General features: G+C 47.8%; 8 protein-coding genes across 9 annotated transcripts; 4 read left to right on the top strand and 4 right to left on the bottom strand.

The window, feature by feature from the left end:
• Positions 1-282: 282 nt before the first annotated feature.
• BDBG_16106 (uncharacterized protein) lies at positions 283-2747 on the bottom strand (the record flags this gene model as incomplete). Its single annotated transcript, XM_031724121.1, has 4 exons — positions 283-364; positions 443-2374; positions 2413-2495; positions 2533-2747. 3 exons carry the CDS (start codon positions 2745-2747, stop codon positions 2250-2252), a joined length of 423 nt encoding a protein of 140 aa, XP_031575799.1. The 3' UTR covers positions 283-364; positions 443-2249.
• On the top strand, positions 1931-5218 carry BDBG_00447 (uncharacterized protein). The gene is made up of 4 exons (XM_002629155.2): positions 1931-3713; positions 3770-3855; positions 3926-4332; positions 4393-5218. The coding sequence occupies exons 1-4, from the start codon at positions 3079-3081 to the stop codon at positions 4639-4641; spliced, it is 1377 nt and encodes a 458-aa protein (XP_002629201.1). The 5' UTR covers positions 1931-3078; the 3' UTR covers positions 4642-5218.
• BDBG_00445 lies at positions 4330-7967 on the bottom strand. Of its 2 annotated transcripts, XM_031719886.1 has the most exons (3): positions 7086-7966; positions 6742-6974; positions 4705-6649 (listed from the first exon to the last, which is right to left on the bottom strand). In XM_031719886.1, exons 1-2 carry the CDS (start codon positions 7864-7866, stop codon positions 6892-6894), a joined length of 864 nt encoding a protein of 287 aa, XP_031575798.1. In that variant the 5' UTR covers positions 7867-7966; the 3' UTR covers positions 4705-6649; positions 6742-6891. The 2 variants fall into 2 exon arrangements, with proteins under 2 accessions (XP_002629199.1, XP_031575798.1); XM_002629153.2 differs by having other exon boundaries at positions 4330-6974; positions 7086-7967.
• Positions 5414-7099, top strand: BDBG_00446 (exosome complex component RRP40). Its single transcript, XM_002629154.2, has one exon. It carries the CDS (start codon positions 5702-5704, stop codon positions 6545-6547), a length of 846 nt encoding a protein of 281 aa, XP_002629200.1. The 5' UTR covers positions 5414-5701; the 3' UTR covers positions 6548-7099.
• A 63-nt stretch (positions 7968-8030) lies between the features above and the next one.
• BDBG_00444 (uncharacterized protein) lies at positions 8031-9833 on the bottom strand. Its single transcript, XM_002629152.2, has 2 exons — positions 9625-9833; positions 8031-9553 (listed from the first exon to the last, which is right to left on the bottom strand). The coding sequence occupies exons 1-2, from the start codon at positions 9695-9697 to the stop codon at positions 8907-8909; spliced, it is 720 nt and encodes a 239-aa protein (XP_002629198.1). The 5' UTR covers positions 9698-9833; the 3' UTR covers positions 8031-8906.
• A 123-nt stretch (positions 9834-9956) lies between these two features.
• On the top strand, positions 9957-12628 carry BDBG_00443 (hsp78-like protein). Its single transcript, XM_031719885.1, has 5 exons — positions 9957-10199; positions 10278-10314; positions 10386-10512; positions 10592-11363; positions 11448-12628. Exons 1-5 carry the CDS (start codon positions 10098-10100, stop codon positions 12153-12155), a joined length of 1746 nt encoding a protein of 581 aa, XP_031575797.1. The 5' UTR covers positions 9957-10097; the 3' UTR covers positions 12156-12628.
• On the bottom strand, positions 11335-14641 carry BDBG_00442 (actin cortical patch protein Sur7). Its single transcript, XM_002629150.2, has 4 exons — positions 14147-14641; positions 13782-14076; positions 13441-13623; positions 11335-13311 (listed from the first exon to the last, which is right to left on the bottom strand). The coding sequence occupies exons 1-4, from the start codon at positions 14157-14159 to the stop codon at positions 13041-13043; spliced, it is 762 nt and encodes a 253-aa protein (XP_002629196.1). The 5' UTR covers positions 14160-14641; the 3' UTR covers positions 11335-13040.
• Positions 14642-14976: 335 nt separating this feature from the next.
• Positions 14977-16232, top strand: BDBG_00441 (uncharacterized protein; the record flags this gene model as incomplete). The annotated part of the gene is made up of 4 exons (XM_002629149.2): positions 14977-15042; positions 15117-15302; positions 15467-15772; positions 15852-16232. The coding sequence occupies 4 exons, from the start codon at positions 14977-14979 to the stop codon at positions 16230-16232; spliced, it is 939 nt and encodes a 312-aa protein (XP_002629195.1).
• Positions 16233-16445: the final 213 nt, after the last annotated feature.

The following is a 16445-nucleotide window of genomic DNA, read 5'->3' as shown; positions in this document are numbered from 1 at the left end:
AATGGGGCCATGTATATCTATATGTACATATGTGTGCATGCACAGGTGCATAGCTAGGTACATAGGTACATACATACTTAAAAGGTATATATAGGTGCGTGCCCTTATCTTACCCCAGCCCTCATGTATGTACATGTAACATTCGTGTAAATAATTAGCAGAACCAAAGCATACCCAGATAGCTAGTTAGCTATTTAACTTCAGAGTCGCGTGTACATGTGCTACATCACATAAACTGTACACACACAGTACATACATACCTGCACAATAACAAAACGAGGGAAAAAAAAAAAAAGGTTCGGCTGGCTACGGGCGAATTCATCAAAATATCCCAAATATATTAACCGTAACCGTACATATCTATCTGAATAACAGATACGTTAATAAGTCCGTGTTCATAGGTAGGTCAGGTCTTTCTCCACAGACAGAAGACAGGAATTACCAGAAAAAGAATTCTAGTCGTACGCCCCATGCAAAACTACCTAAACACCTGCTGTACCAGTGAAGTAAAGCAAGGGACATGATAGTCCATGTCCTACAACCAATTCCCCTCCACCCTGTGAAGAGAGGATAGACCAACCGGACTGAAGGATGCGAGTTTGGTTTCTGGGTGCGCGTGATGGGAAAAGAGACGGGCATGAGATGGCCTATGTAGAAGCCGTAGAGAGCAATCTTTTGCGGCGGGGGAGCAGAATATCTGTGGTGGATGTAGGCTACGGTTTCTCTCAACATCATCAGCCGTGTTTGAATTAGAAAAAAGGGGCTGGTGGCACGTAGCGGGAAAGAGCACTACGGGGCCAGAAAAGGCTCTGCTCCGGTCCCTTAATCTTTCCCACCGGGCGGTCAAGGCCCGCCGTTTCCGCCTAATTTTCTGTAGGTAAATATTCGTTTACGAGACCTTAGACGGGGACAGTACATTTGTATTCAGTCGCTATTCAACCGCCGTCCATTGATAACTCATCACCCATTATTGTGCCTTGGGGTTGTTATTAATGTTGAACTGGCACTGAGTCTCTTGCTTCTCTCCACTCAAGGATTCCTGGAAGTACTTGAAGCAGAATATAACTCACTCAAGCAAGTGACCTTAATATCAAACATTTTGTAAACTTTCAATTTCTAGCGCCCAAGACAGGGAGTTTGAATTATTAACTCATCATCTCATGGCCCCGCCCAATGACTTGTCTTTGGCAGTTAAATCGAAACATTCATTTGTTTGTCTGAGCAATTCAGAGGAAGGAACAAGAACGCGATGAAAAAGAAAAGGCTGTTCACAGAGGATGTCGAAAGAGCGTTGAACTAGTATATGGGTTTGATGATGAGTTTCAGAATTCAACAGGATCTCTTTTCTGAAAAGTTGATCTCACGGAGCCACCTGGCGCGAAATTGCGAAATATTTGGCTAGATTATCCCCCAGTCCAGGGAAGCTGGGTATGGACAAAAGTGTATAATTGAACCAAGTCAATGTCATGGAAGCAGTTCCAGAGTGATGATCTCAGACAGGGTCCCCTGCAACGCCCGTCGTGTCCCTAAAAGATGACAGCTGTCACGCCCGCTGCGCCCTTTGGGCCTAGGAAGAATTCTCCGTAGGAGCACCAGAGACAAAAATGTGAAAAGCATCGGTAGGGATATTGTGGTAGTTTGGTACACATGGCACGGCACAAATGATCAGGTACTACCGTCAGTCGAAACAACATGTCGAAATCCGTTCACAGCTGCCGGCTCATCCATGCCAATGCAAAACAAGATGTACAGATTAGAGAAATCCGCCCCCGGGGGGGGGGGGGGGAGAGTTATTTAGCGAGTCTAGTACGGAAGAGATAAATTATTCAAGGCTTCTATGAGGTGCCAAAAGGGACAAACTAATGTGAAAAAGTCGCTGATGCTGCAACTGCTTCTCTCACTGCTGCTCTTCAGTGTCTCCACAATGAATGCGCCACATAATGAGAATCGCCACAACGTCAAACAAATCGATAACTCGAATTCATCTTCCTAGGTAGCAAGCCCATGGTGTGGTGTGGCGGATACATTTCATGAGAAGGGCTCCGCTCGCTGTCGCCAACGGCTGGGCGAATATCAGGACCTGCGAAATGGAACAAAATGAACAAAACAACAACACAACAGGACAAGTAAGGAGAACAGCAGGAATTAATGCAGAGCCCACAGCCCAAGCGATGGTTGTTTGAAGAAACCCGGCTCGATACCGAAGTGCGGCAGTTTTTGTTCGACGATGTCAGCCCCAGCGGCCTGCGCTAAGCCGCATCTGCAACAACCTCCCATCTTCTTTGCTCCTTGGGCTCAAACTTCTTCAACCTCACCTCCTTAACGCTACTCTCAGGGAATGCATCGTCAGCATCCAGAACTTTGAGAGTCTTCACTAACTACTAGTTTAATCGGACCCCGGCGGGGACGTACCTTCATTTTCCAAAATGGAACCACTCTCCTTTTGGCGGCTTATGGTGGGTATTTTTATCCCTTGCAGCTGGCCCCCATCTGTCCTGCGACAGCTTGGATGTCAAGATAGTTTCACTCTACCACTCTCGCTTCATGCGTTCGATATGCGTTCTCCGTATCGATCCTTCATATAGCCAGCTTGGCAGCTGTGATACAGCTATACATTTCCTGTTTTTCCCGTCCAAATGTGTTTTCTCCTTTTGCATTTCAATTATTTCAATTTCTCCTTCTCTTCCTTTCTCCTCTTGCATTGCCATTCTCCCTCCCTCAATAGTCTTCGTGTTTTGATTGTCCATATGGTCGTTTTGAGGGATTGCACTCTTTTCTCACCCCCCGTCCTCCCTCCATATAGAGAGAAATATCAAACCATTCATTTTTTGAAATAATTCCACGTTGATCGTGGAAGATTCTTCACATATCTCTTGTCTTATTACATTCTTTATTTTTGAGGCAGCGGGCCCTACTTTTACATACATTTTGCGGCACGTCACATTCCGGGAATCTACATAACTTCCTTTTCGAATTCAAGAATTTCGTGGAGATAATTTGAGGGCAAAAAAACAGAACATCTGAATTCAGAAATAGATTTGTTGCTCCCCATAACCTGTACAAACAGTGTTTGACAGCATGCAGTACAAAAACCTCTTGCTTGCCCTGGTTCTCTCGTCTGGATTTCTCGATGTAGTCGTCGGGGCGGATCTGCGGGCTCGCCAGAATGGTGGCCAAGCCGCAGTCGCCGCTCAGGACAGCAGAGGCGGCCAACGCCAAGCCGGTCAAGATCAAGAACGCGAACGCCAGGCTGAGAAAAGCCAGGGAGGTCAGCGCCAGGCAGGGCAAGGTGGCCAGGCCGCGCAAGATCAAGAACGCCAACGCCAACGCCAGGCTGGCCAAGTCCAGGGAGGTCAGCGTCAGGACGGACAGGGTGTCCAGGGAGGCCAAGGCCAGCAGCAAAACGGTGGAAACAACGGCGGAAATAACATCGGAAACAACGGGGGGAACAATGGGGGGAACAATGGGGGAAAAAACAGAGGGAATGACGGTGGGAATGACGGTGAGAATGACGGTGGGAATGACGGTGGGGATGACGGTGGGGATGACGGTGGGGATGACGGTGGGGATGACGGTGGGGATGACGGTGGGAATGACGGTGGGAATGACGGTGGGAACAATAATGAACTTCTACTCAACCCCAACAACGTTCAGGATTCCAGCAAGAACGACGGAACCGCTCAAGCAGAAGCAGGACAAGCTGCTTCCCTCACGTAAGTCTCGCAACCATTATTTCCCAGTATAGATACATGCTAATGGTCTATGAAAGTGACGACGCCAACTTTATCAATTTCTGCACTGGGAAAACATTGACCAATGGTCTTCAACGGGATGGCGGCTCTTGCAACGGTATTGGTAAGTTGTTCTATGCTATTGATTACGTCTATTGCCCGATGCGCTAGAACCTAATCAAAGCTGCGTACAGTTATGGGCGATATCCCTTCTCGTAACAATATGATTTCCTGTATTATTTTGAACCCGGCACCCGGTGAAGACCTCGAACCAAACGAGAGTTTCAACGTGGATATTCAAGTTGAAAACCTCGTGGCTGGGTCGTTCACCAATCCCGACATCACTTACTATTCGGCTCCTCAGCAACTCGTGCGTGGGAATATCGAGGGCCACAGCCATGTCACTATTCAAAGCCTCGGGAATAATATCAACACACAGACCCCCCCGGACCCGGACAATTTCGTCTTCTTCAAGGGGATCAATGATCCCGGTAACGGGCAAGGTGGACTCAGAGCTGAGGTTGATGGCGGCCTCCCACCTGGTGTCTACCGTGTCTGTACTATTAATTCAGCCAGCAACCATCAGCCCGTGGTCATGCCGGTGAGTTCCTTGGGATCCCACTAATTCTAAAAGACACGAAAACTGACAACTATTCTCTAGGTTGCTCAACGCGGCGCCCAGGATGACTGCATCCGTTTTACTGTTGGTCAAGGTAACAACAACAACAACAATAACAGCGGCCAGAACAACGACCAAAACAATGGCCAAAACAACCAAGGCCGCCAGAATGGTGGTAACAATGGCAGAGGCAATGGCAGAGGCAATGGCAGAGGAGGTTTCCTAGACCGATTCCGATTTGGTCGTACTAGGGAACGCATGCCTTTCAGAAAGAGAACATTCATTGCCTGAACGGACACATCTTCAGATTCAACCCTGTGATTTACGTGCTGAGAGTTAGAAACTACCCCTTACTTCAGTTCCCAGTGTCCAGCCTCTGACACGCCAGGACTCTGGAGGGGGGAACAGTTGTATCGCCAACACTGCCCTGTATATCTCGACATTTTTCGTATATTGTGGCATTTCCTACCCCCTAACCTTTTTTCATTATACTTCGTATCTATCAGTGTTCCTTTCATTATACTTGTGTTTCGTTTTTTCTTGACTTTTGTCGTTTGCAGGATGCCTAGATATAAAAAGGATACAAGGACCCCGCTCTCGCTGTCCTTGGTCTGGGGATTAGTGCGACCGATGGTTGTTCCGTGGCCTATTTGTGGATGTGCTGTGTTTAATTGAGTTCTCTGTGATGTGGTAAGTCACCAGGGACTCGAGTCTGGATTTTGCTATCAGATCTAGGAAGTAGTTGGCATTGATACATGATATGCACATAAAACATACCCTTCTCAACTGACCGTCTCACCTGCGCCCTGGAGCACAAATTCCAAATTCTATGAATATCCTCCGCCCCGCGGAAGTAGTTCTCCAATTATCTCTGACAATAGATGCATGACAATTGACAGATTTGCACTGATTATCAAAATTGGTAGCAATGTAAACTGTGTCACTCCCCTGATGATCTGTTACAAGAAGTGTCTCAAGCGGAGTTTCTGATAGTGCCAAGACATCAAGGGGCAGTCACATCACGTGATATTTGAAGCCCTTATCGATAACAAAACTTCCGCATCCCAGCTCTAACTATCTTCAACCGGGACGTTCCTCAATTTATATTCACCAGGTTCTGGCGTTGCTTGCAGTCTATTCGATCCCCTTCACCGTAGAACGAAAGGGGCGCATGCCGGAAAAAAAAAATCCCTTCATCATTTTACTTCCAATTGACGCTGGGTCAATGCTTTGATTGGTGACCAGCCATCCTCTTCATTACCCACAGCTCCCCGAATTGCCCGCCAGCGGCTCGCCCGCAGCCCTGATTCAGCCCGCAGTATTGTCAAACCCGTATTTAAATCAATACAATATGACATCCTCGTCCCCCCTGCTCGTCCTTCCAGGCGACTCAATCTCCTACCCACTGCAGCAGCCGAACCAGCCCGCCACAACAACGAAGCTCTCCTCAGGCCTCCGCGTCCTCGAAACTCCCGCCAACAAAACCAACACAACCTTAATAACAGCAACCCAAGCAGGCCTCCTAACCACCGATCCCAAACGCAACGCGTTAACCCTCCACACCTTCCCCCAACGCCGCTACATCCCCTCCCCCAACGACCTCCTCATCGCCCAAATCCACCACTCCAGCGTCGATTACTTCCACTGCACCATAACCCCGCACACTCCACATGCACTCCTGGGCCAACTAGCTTTCGAAGGCGCGACGCGCAAAACACGCCCGCTCCTTAAGCACGGCGACCTCGTCTATGCGCGTGTTTTATCGACTGGTGTCGGCAACACGGGCGGGGAGGTGGAGCTTACGTGTGTGAACCCGGCGACGAGGAAGGCGGAACCTGGCGGCCTGGGGCCGTTAGTGGGTGGGATGTTGTTTGATATATCTACGGGATTGGCTGAGAGATTAATGATGAGGGGCGGAAGTGAGGGGGGCAGTGGTGTTGTGGTTTTAGAGGAACTTGGGTCGAAGTTGGAGAGTCAGGGTGGATTTGAGGTTGCTGTTGGGAGGAATGGGAAGGTTTGGGTAGATTGTTCAGCTGCGAGGAAGGGGGCTGGTGGGGATGCTGATTCGGCGAAGGCGGTTAAGATTACGGTTGCGGTGGGGAGATGCTTGAGGGAGACGGATGAGAAGGGGTTGGGAGCTGCGGAGCAGAGGAAGTTAGTTGGGAGTGTGCTGAGGGAGATGGGATTGGGAAGTTAGGTTATGAGAAGTTTATCGTTTTTATTCAATGATCTATCCCCTTGTATATTGATGTCCTGTTGCCTTTGGGTTTTGGGTTTTATATCGGTTATATCGGAGTTGCTTTTTGTGTCGCATAAATATTTACATTAGAATTTGAGCATTGATCTAATACCCCTGAAATTCTAGGGAATTGATACGAATCGTACTCGTACCTCCCGTCGCAATCATGGTAGCAGCAGTAGTTCAATCCCATCGCCACAGTATCGTATGGAAATACCAACTTCCATCTCATCAGGAAAGTAGATACGTAGCCTTCGATCGAACGAAGTCAAAATACACGTCACGGTCATCAACGAGCAAGATTATCTCGGCTTTGGCCCAAACATCGCCACGGTTGCTTGCTCGGAAGAAGCATAATTCAGTCGCTGTTTAACCAATTCACGAGCTAGGAACGGAGTTAGTATATTTAAAAGTCAATTTTCCAAAAGATATACAAGAGAAGGCGTCAAGTTGGAGGAATTACTGGGGAAAGAAATCAAGAAATAGAAAGACATACTTGGAATATTCTTGGCCTTCTCCTCCTCCTGTTTAAGCTTATATGTAATCCATATCCGCGCGCACCAAGCCGTCACCAGAACATCCATCATCATATCATCCAGCGTAGCAGAGACAATCTGCAAGCGTGGCCGTCTTACTCCACGATCATCAACCTGAGGGTCGTCAGGATCAGTAGCCAACGTCTCAATCGCAACGGTAGCCCCACACCCATCCTGCCATTCCAGCACTTCCTGTCGCTCCGGATTCCGCGTCGGTTTCACGCGGAATACCATCGACTCCTTGTTCCTATATACATGCCATAGCACCCATCCCGTCTTCAGCAGCTGGCGGGTGGATTTCAATAGCACGATCCCGGGCAAGGTGCTGCGGCGTTGGCCGGCAATTTCCACTGGGCCATTTATTACCGGTCGATTGAATTTGTAGATGACCTTGTCGCGCGGGTTTGGATTGGCGCTAAGGGCTCCGCTGCTGGTGCGGCGGGGCACTAGCCGGGACACATCTATTGTGCTGTGACCTAGGTCGAGGTGCTGTGAGACTGCATAGAGGGAAGTGGCGGGGGGTGTGGTTGGGTAAATCAAGGTGCCATCTAGAGTTATATCAGAGAGGTCGGGCAGAGGAGGTTGCGCGGTGATACTAGTCGATGGAGTTGATTGCGGCGGAGGTTCAGGGTGGGCATGAGGTCGTAGTGGCTCTGTTGGGATGGATTGCTCCCGGTGGTGAGACTCTGTTTCTTCGTAGGCCGGTGGTGGGTCGGACGGATTGAGTCTCGTGTTATTCATCGGTGCTTACTTATTTTGTGTATTTATTAATTAATTGATTTTATTTTTTCCTTGCAGAAAACAAGATGGATATACACGGGTCGAAGGGAATTCTATTTACAGCCTTGTTGTTATGACGAAGTTTGTTCCCGCCACTGTGGGGAGGCATCAACAATTGAGCACTGGAAATTACGAGTTAGCTGGAATCAGCCGGTCAACCAACGCAGGGCAGCTTGACCAGGAAATGTATCTGATGTTCATGAGGGTGATAGAATATTGTATTTTCACTGTTCTTAGATCAATAAATATTATTGCGATGGATAGCCTCTGAACTATTTAGACCTCGATCTCGGAAACAGAATTTAAAAAATAAAAATAAAAACAACTTCGGCATACTACCACGCGCAGGCAACTCGCAATACTGACATGGTTTGTGTCCATGTACAGCTCATACTGCAATTGGCTCCCGGATCGGCCAGGTATGAGTTGATCCACGACTATGAATATCTATTCGCTTGATCAACGCCAGGGATCCAAGCGTCCTCCATGTCATTGAGAGGTAAATGTTTATTGCGGCCATTTGTAGCTTCGGAGAATGGTTAAACTCTAGTATAGCAGAATATCCAGGAATCAGGCCTCAAATATATATCTTCCTAGCAGAGGGTAAAGTATCTGTACCGGGAAATTGCAGCGCAGCAGCGGGTGTTATGCATTCGGGTAATCCATAGACTCGCTAATCTGTCTATAGCCGGAAAAATCCATAGGAAGGCATGTTCAAACCGATTTTCAAAAGTAGGACGCAACGCAACCGTGTCCCTTAAATATTTTGGACGTGCTAGTTGCACAAATGTCCCAGGTCCCCAATGATTGTGAATTGAAGATGACGAGAGTTCGGTGTCCGCAATTATTGAAGCTCCGCGGTCCGTCCCGTCCCGTATTGGGGACTCATGGCGCGCATCTATATCTCTAGTCTAGGTATGGTCGTATTACGGCGGGAGTCGCAACCGGTGTTTCCAAATTGTACTGTTCGCTCTGGCGTGCAAACTATGCTCGGTACAACCTCATTTCAACGTGACCGCAATCTCTACCATATTCACCCAACGAGTGCGAGACTCTAGGAGTTCCCCATTTGCATCGACTGCCTCGTTCCTCTGCCTCTTACGCTTCTTTGTTTCGGGTTTCGATTTTTGAAATGGGCCAGCAGTGTGGTTGGCCCCATCCGTGGATTGCGCAATGGCATCAAGTTCATGCGGAGCTTCTTTAAGTGCGTCCGGAATAGCATTGTTTTCTTCTTCCCTTTTTTTCTCCTGTTTCCGCTGAAGCTTCTCATCCTCCACAATATCATCAACCACCATCACGGCTCCAGTGTTCACTCTGATCGCGTACTCCTCTTTTTCCGCAAACCATTTCCCAACGCTCATCGCCTTTTCAATGGCTCGACCCGTCGCTTTGATAAAAACCTCCTCTTTTTTAAGATTCTCGGTACTCTCCGTAAGCTGGGAAAGCTTCTGCTTCTCGCTAACTTTATCGCTCAGATCAATCTTGGATATTGCGCGTCGTTCGGCTTGTCTGAGCAGCTTCTGCACGCGTTTTGCGGCGCTCATAAACGGTGTATTGGTTGAAACATAAACCACTTTGGGGATTTTCGCCCCGGCATAGGGAGAGGCGGCTGGTGGATGTGGGATTGGTCGCTTTTGAATACGTGCATCTATAGAAGTCAAGGTTGTGGCTTTAGCACCAGACTCAGTGGTATTGCATTGGAAAGTTTTGACGACGTACAACTGGGGACCTTTTGCATCTTTTTATTTTTCTTCTCGAACTTCAGTTCGGGGTAAGGATTTGGCTTTGCCATAGCTGCAGGTAGATAGTAAACAAGACGTTGGCCAGACAGATCTTGTAGTTACGGTGCTGAGCTCACACTAGCTGTGATTCCCTTGAAAAGCCAATAATAGATTGATAGTTTCATAGTTTCATAGGAGTGGTGTGTTTGCATTGTTTGCTTGGCTTATCGATAGAGTCGTCCAAATGCGGCAACTTTCCCCGGCCCAACTTCGCCTAAAGATTTTTTGCTAAAATTTGTATCTTGGGCTTTTTTTTTTTGTTTTTTTTTTGTTTTTTTTTCTTTTTGCGAGAAGTCTCCTAGCCTGGCAACGACGAAGGCAAATACAGATCGCAGATAGCAGCCTCTATAATCTTCCTTTTCTCCGCTAGTTTATTTGTGAATACTGGCTGTATTTACCCTTAACACCGCCATGAGTGAAGAAACCAACGGGGTTTCCACCGAGGCACCGGAGAGATGCGCCATCGGATTATCGTTTGGCAACACCAACAGCTCGATTGCGTATACATCACCAGTGAGTGAGATGCTGTAGGGGTACAATATCTTGAAATAGAGCGCTTGCTGACGCCTCTTGTGTTTTATTACTACAAAGGAAGGAAAAGCAGAAGTCATAGCTAATGAGGACGGAGGTATATTTGGACTGGCACACCCCTCAGGAACTTCGTTGATATTCAGCGACTAATGGACTAAATATGCACAGATCGCCATATTCCGTCGATCATTTCATACGTAGATGGTGAAGAATACGATGGGAACCAAGCCAAAGCACAGCTTGTCCGAAATTCCTCGAACACTGTTGCTTACTTCAGAGATTTCCTGGGAAAAGAGTAAGTACTTGCCCCTCACCTGTATCAATCTCGTGCATTTATACCCATCAGAGTCTCAACTAATTTCGCCAATCAATAGCTTTAAATCGATAGACCCTACCCCTTGCCATGCGTCTGCTCACCCCCAATTACATGATTCCACCGTGGCTTTCACAATCCGCGACACTACGAACGAAGAGCCTAGCACATTGACTGTCTCAGAAATAACAACACGCCACCTGCGTTGTCTCCGACGGTCTGCCTCGGACTTCCTAGGAAAAGATGTGAATGCAGCCGTTTTGACTGTGCCAACAAACTTCTCAGATGCTCAGCGCAACGCCTTCTCCGCAGCAGCCAAAGATGCTGGCATTGACGTTCTGCAGTTCATCCCTGAGCCAGTCGCTTCTCTACTAGCGTACGATGCCCGTCCTGAGGCCGTAGTGAAGGACAAGTTAGTTGTGGTGGCCGATCTAGGTGGCACGAGGTCGGACGTTGCCGTGATTGCATCGCGGGGCGGAATGTACACCATTCTAGCCACTGCGCATGATTATGAGCTGGGAGGTGCCCAATTGGACCAAATATTGATTGATCATTTCGCCAAGGAATTCATAAAGAAACACAAAACAGACCCAAGGGAAAATGCTAGGAGTTTGGCCAAGCTGAAATTAGAAGCGGAACAAACTAAGAAGGCTTTGAGCTTGGGTACCAATGCCACTCTCAGCATCGAAAGCCTTTCCAATGGAATAGACTTTAGCTCTACTGTCAATAGAACAAGATATGAGCTTCTGTCGGGGAAAATTTTCGCGAGTTTTGTTAAGTTGATTGAAGAGTCCGTGAAAAAGGCCGATCTTGACATCCTGGATATTGATGAGGTTAGTTACTCTATTAAAAAAACATCTATTTAGCTATGAAGTTTTTTTTTCTTTCTTTGTTCGCTAACTCATAGTGACACACAGGTTATCCTTTCCGGCGGAACATCCCACACTCCAAAGATTGCACGACTCGTCCAATCTCTTTTCCCCGCCACAACAACAGTCCTTGCCCCATCCACATCGCCCATCGCCATCAACCCATCCGACTTACCCGCCCGAGGCGCGGCTATCCAAGCCTCCCTAATCGAGGAGTTTGAAAAGGACGACATCGAGCAATCGAGCCACCCCATGGTCACCGTCACCCCGCACCTCGAAAAAGCCATCGGCATCCAACTGATCTCCGCCACCGATGACGCACACGCCATCTTCAAACCACTCCTCAACGCTGAAACCGCGCTCCCCGCCCGGCGCATTGCTCAATACGCCGTCCCCAAGGCCGGCGGCGATATTCTCGTCCGTGTCTGCGAAGGCATCCGTGAGATCAAAGTTACGAAACCGGAACCCAAGCCGAAGCAACCTGCCAAGGACGACGGCGAGGACGACTCCGATGATTCAGATTTCGACTCCGATGATGATGACGAGGAGGAAGAAGTGCGAGAAGTGGTATGGAAGGTATCGAAACCTATTGCGGAATTTGCCATTAAGGGTGTCAAGGCCAACGGGAAGGTTGAGGTTATGGTGGCCGTGAGTGAGCAGCTGGCGGTCCAAATAACGGCTCGGGAAGTCGGTGGAAAGGGTGGTGTCCGGGGTATGGTGGATGCGCCAAAGGCGGCGGAGAATGGAAGTGCGTAAAGCTATGTGTGCTTTCAGTTCACTTTATTTTTTTCGTCCGATTTCTTGTCTTTTACTCGTTCAAGCATCCCTGCCTTACCCTACTCTACTTTCCTTTTGGTAAATACAAAATTAGATCAATAGATAATGTATGTGTCAGACTTTGTCTTGTGTTACAAAGTTTTTTTTCTTTCTTCCTGTTACCCTTTTACCCTTTTTTTATTTTTTTTTCCCCCATTACAGGATGAAGTTCAAAAATAAATACATTAGATATTATTCTCGGTATTAAGATTGCCGAATCACAGTGAAGGAATCGCAAATCAACAGAACCAACCTCCCTCCCTCCCCCACTCCCCCGTTTTACCGAAATATCCATACCGCCCCCAGCCCATCAGAAACCCCTGGACAGGAAAATTAGAAGGCCATAAAAAGCCCCTTTAGAATCCACATGTTCAAAGTGGAGACAGCGCGAATGAAGCATAAACGCAAAAACGCCACACACCTAATTTGCGATTGCGATTGCGATTGGAGTTGGGTGCTTGTGATGTTTTTTTTTTTTTTTTTTTTTTGAAACGGAATGTTTCCAATTGGTCGGTTTGTGGCTTCCCCCCACCAGGTAGACATGAAAAGGGGCTATCGAATACCTTAGGGAAGTGAGAGGGTAAAACGAGGACCCATCGTTCACAGGCAAATAGAAATATACTAAACAGTACCTAGGTAAGCATGCGATCAAAATAGAAAGTGAGAGTTGGGTGAATCATTTCGCTAAACCAATAATTTCGACACGAAAAGTTTTCTTCGTCTTCTTCATCCCCATCCCCATCACAATTGTTCTGATCAAGTTCTCCGCGGCGCCTGGGGAATGCATAGCTGTCGAATATATCTCGTCAGTGACCCCTAGCGCCCTCACGTATACTCCTTGTCCAACGCTTGGTCCTCAGAAGCTCGCTTCGCGCGGCGGGACTTGAAAAAGCCTCTCCGTTGGTGTCCAGCCGTAGCTCCACTCGCAGTAGCTTCGGTTCGCCGCCCCGACCTGCCGGTCCCAGATACACAGTATAGAACGCTGGCGAGAAAGAGGAGTGCTACTGAGGTCCACATCCATCCAAAGGCCTTTGGCCCGACTTTGGCCGCCTGGCCGTTTGACGAGAAGTTATTGCGACCCTTGACATATCCGGCGCTGTTGTTATATGCAAGTTAATATCTGCTGGGAAGGAAAAGAATTTTTTCCCTTTAAAAGATGTAGGTACTTTCTGTCAGGGGCTTCAGAGGTTGGGGGTTCATATGGAGGGAAAGAAACATAACATACGTCATTAGAGTAGTGGTAAGGATCTGGAAAATTAGGCCGATTGTTGCCATGAAGGCGGAGATCCAGCCCCCAATGCGTGTGCAAAGAGCCAACAACCCAGTGACCATAGACACAAAGACAAAGAAAAGGCTGATCAGCATGAACGCGAACATGAACCGCGTAATGTAGAAGTATTTGTTCGTCCTAGCATTGGTTAGCTACATTGCTGAGATGTACATGTGTGTGCGGCCTCTTCCTACCCGTGTAGTTTCATACACCATACGGCACCTTATGGGCACAAAATATGGTTGAAGAAGAGCAGGGGGAGAGAGGGGAGGGGGCGCGGGAGAAAGGTTGCATACCCGATGAATTCAGGAGGCACGCCCTCAGTGGTCCCAAAATTCCGGTCTGATGGGGGATCAAGAGGGAAGGCAGGTGAGGTACCAGGGCAGTCATTCCTCCCATCGACGACACCGCATATATTCCAGAAGGTCCATCTCGACACATCGGGTGCCCCTGGGATCCTCGAAGTATCCGCTTCGAGGAACCATGTGCGATTTAGAGGGCTTGTATCTTTTGCTCCGCCTATTAGCGTGAGTATCATCATGATAAAAGCTCCGGCGGTAAATACAAGCCCCAATAGGGCGGAAAGTGGCCCTTTCAAACCAATGTCAGTTCCTGTTCATCCTGTTTGACTTCGATATTCTGGGATAGAGTGGAAACGCACTGCCAACACCCATAGTTTCGAAACGTCTGCTGCTTCAAGGGACAAGCAACAAACGAAGTGAGTCAGTTTCAATTGATCCAAGAAGTGGTCGTGTTTCCTTTCTTGAACATAAACGTATCACATTGGTAGCTAATGTAGGATAAAAAAGATGCAAAGAAGGAGAACAAGGGAGAGAGGTAAGACAATGGCAATGCTAAAATGCCTATGTGGTAGAGATTGAGAAAAGTGATCAGCGGCAAAAGCATGACAGAGTGAAAGGGGGAGTTGAACGGGGAGTGACGGGGTCTTACCTTGCAACACTCTTTCTTCCATGATATTTGGATTTATGACATAACCGATTCCCAGGACGATCTCTGCCGCTGTGGAGGCAGCCGGGCGATCACCCCACACACGACCTAGCTGGATGCGGCTAGGTTGAAAACCTTATTCCAACCCACCTTGAACCGCATTAGGGAAGGCGCGGGGAGGAGGCTCTGGGTCACGCCTGCAAACCGGCATTGTTTTTCAATGTTTGTTGCATGACGTCGTGTTGTCAACCTGTCATCGATTTGCCGCTGGAAGAAGCCGCCGCACGGTTTGTTTTCTATCGCGGTTACCGGGCCGAATCAACCAACTGTCTTCGCGGTGATAGCCATTGTCGTCAGCGCTCAGGTGGCATTTGTCCGCTGTGCTCCGGCTAGTCGCTTTTGTTTGTAGTTGCCAAGCGAATTTAATGTTATCCCGCTGTTATCTCTTAATCTATTGGGATCGCACAGCCTGTTGGGGGGCATTTCTCTGATATATCCGCTTGTTAATTCGATTTCTTTTTCCCACGTTGTGGATGCTCAAATATGGCTACCTGGGCATACCCGCAACTCCCACCTGATCAACTCAAAAAAGAGGAGGATGTTTCATTGGTAAACTCAAAATTATCCAAACAAACCCAACCATTCCCTTCGCTACCAATGCTAATTCTCAGAGTTGCTAGTAGGCCCGAGAGTTGAAATGGCTTCTGGGCTCCCTGCAAGAATCCTTGGCGTCTTTGCGGGAAGGCCTTCAGGAGTGTGCTGCTCTTTTAGCACCTTCAAAACCAGGCTCCACACTAGTTCTATCTTCGCTACGGTCTGAAAATGTGAAGGGATTTGTAACGAGGGTCGGAACCAAAATTATAAAAGGGGTGGGTTTTGTTTATTTATCTTTTGTTTTAACATACATTGGTTGCTGGAGGAGACATCTGGATATTCCATATGTTCCATTGGTAACTTAACAGGAGATAGACGGGGTTCCAGAAAGGAAGAAAGGTGAACTTACTAACCTCTACTAACATATGTTAACATCCAGGATATTCAATTGCGTTTACAATCATTAACCCCTCCCAAGGGTTCTAATTCCACGAGATTAACGATTTCTAATGAATCTACTGGGTCGGAGATAGCCCTTCGTCAGCTCGTGATCGTGCGGCGCCTAATTAACGAGAGCCTCGATGTAATAGACGTCAGCACATGGACTGGTGATCCTATGAATGCGAGCTTCATAGCAGGACAGTTGCGGTTGCTATATGATAATCTCAGCGAGGCTCGGTTGACATTGAAAGGAGAAGGCGAAGAGTCGAAAAAGCCATGGTACGAAGATAGTGTGGATGAGAATGTACGTTTGAACCCCTCCCCTATTTGTTATGTACATGCTTTTCCCTCTATGACCATTTCATTAACCAGGACAAAAAAAGTCATTTAACCCGCCGCTCCCGCCATATATGTCTTTTCATCTTTCTGTATCTGAAGCCGCTCTGGTTCTAAATCTACGAACTCTCGAGCCCGTGTCGCCTGATAGCACGCCTACAACATCCTTTGCACCTGAAATATCACTCAGCGGCTTCTCACTGCGTGACCGTCTCTTTGGGTCACGACATCCCGTCCATGACGAGTCTGGAGACGTATTCAGTTGGAAAGGAGAGGAGGTTAAAGTCAAGGAGAAAGCTAGAGTTGAGAGCCAGGACCCGAGCCTGCTGTCGGCCATGGCGAAGCTGACGGCTCTCGAACATGAAGTTTCGAGGTGGAAATCAGCTTTAGCAGTTGTCATGGAGGAAGACGACACGGATAATGATTGATTGGCTTGTGTTCCCGGCCGTAGCTTAGCCAATATTGGTTGTCTCATATGACATGGAGCTGAATGATGATATGGGATCAACCAATCATTTTTGCGGTTCAAAAAGGGTCAGAGCTGATTAGATAATCATCACGTGATAAATATAATTGAGGAACAAAAATTTCTAGGACAAACGAGAGTAATTCAACGATTGAAATTTTTGTGATGTACGGGT

The sequence above is a fragment of the Blastomyces gilchristii genome (assembly GCF_000003855.2).
Source record: "Blastomyces gilchristii SLH14081 genomic scaffold supercont1.1, whole genome shotgun sequence".
Taxonomy (NCBI): domain Eukaryota; kingdom Fungi; phylum Ascomycota; class Eurotiomycetes; order Onygenales; family Ajellomycetaceae; genus Blastomyces; species Blastomyces gilchristii.
This window is presented reverse-complemented; position numbering and strand designations above follow the sequence as displayed.

What these genes read in the sequence shown, in the direction of transcription:
- BDBG_00447 (XM_002629155.2), top strand. Translation starts at nt 3,079, where the DNA reads ATGCAGTACAAAAACCTCTTGCTTGCCCTGGTTCTCTCGTCTGGATTT. An exon ending in CGGCTCTTGCAACGGTATTG is followed by an intron (nt 3,856 to 3,925) that starts GTAAGTTGTTCT and finishes AGCTGCGTACAG; the next exon opens with TTATGGGCGATATCCCTTCT. An exon ending in ATCAGCCCGTGGTCATGCCG is followed by an intron (nt 4,333 to 4,392) that starts GTGAGTTCCTTG and finishes ACTATTCTCTAG; the next exon opens with GTTGCTCAACGCGGCGCCCA.
- BDBG_00446 (XM_002629154.2), top strand. Translation starts at nt 5,702, where the DNA reads ATGACATCCTCGTCCCCCCTGCTCGTCCTTCCAGGCGACTCAATCTCC.
- BDBG_00445 (XM_002629153.2), bottom strand. Translation starts at nt 7,866, where the DNA reads ATGAATAACACGAGACTCAATCCGTCCGACCCACCACCGGCCTACGAA. An exon ending in GAAGGCCAAGAATATTCCAA is followed by an intron (nt 6,975 to 7,085) that starts GTATGTCTTTCT and finishes CTCCGTTCCTAG; the next exon opens with CTCGTGAATTGGTTAAACAG.
- BDBG_00444 (XM_002629152.2), bottom strand. Translation starts at nt 9,697, where the DNA reads ATGGCAAAGCCAAATCCTTACCCCGAACTGAAGTTCGAGAAGAAAAAT. An exon ending in GATGCAAAAGGTCCCCAGTT is followed by an intron (nt 9,554 to 9,624) that starts GTACGTCGTCAA and finishes TGACTTCTATAG; the next exon opens with ATGCACGTATTCAAAAGCGA.
- BDBG_00443 (XM_031719885.1), top strand. Translation starts at nt 10,098, where the DNA reads ATGAGTGAAGAAACCAACGGGGTTTCCACCGAGGCACCGGAGAGATGC. An exon ending in CATAGCTAATGAGGACGGAG is followed by an intron (nt 10,315 to 10,385) that starts GTATATTTGGAC and finishes AAATATGCACAG; the next exon opens with ATCGCCATATTCCGTCGATC. An exon ending in ACATCCTGGATATTGATGAG is followed by an intron (nt 11,364 to 11,447) that starts GTTAGTTACTCT and finishes AGTGACACACAG; the next exon opens with GTTATCCTTTCCGGCGGAAC.
- BDBG_00442 (XM_002629150.2), bottom strand. An exon ending in GTGCCTCCTGAATTCATCGG is followed by an intron (nt 13,624 to 13,781) that starts GTATGCAACCTT and finishes AACCAATGCTAG; the next exon opens with GACGAACAAATACTTCTACA. An exon ending in CTTACCACTACTCTAATGAC is followed by an intron (nt 13,312 to 13,440) that starts GTATGTTATGTT and finishes ATATAACAACAG; the next exon opens with CGCCGGATATGTCAAGGGTC.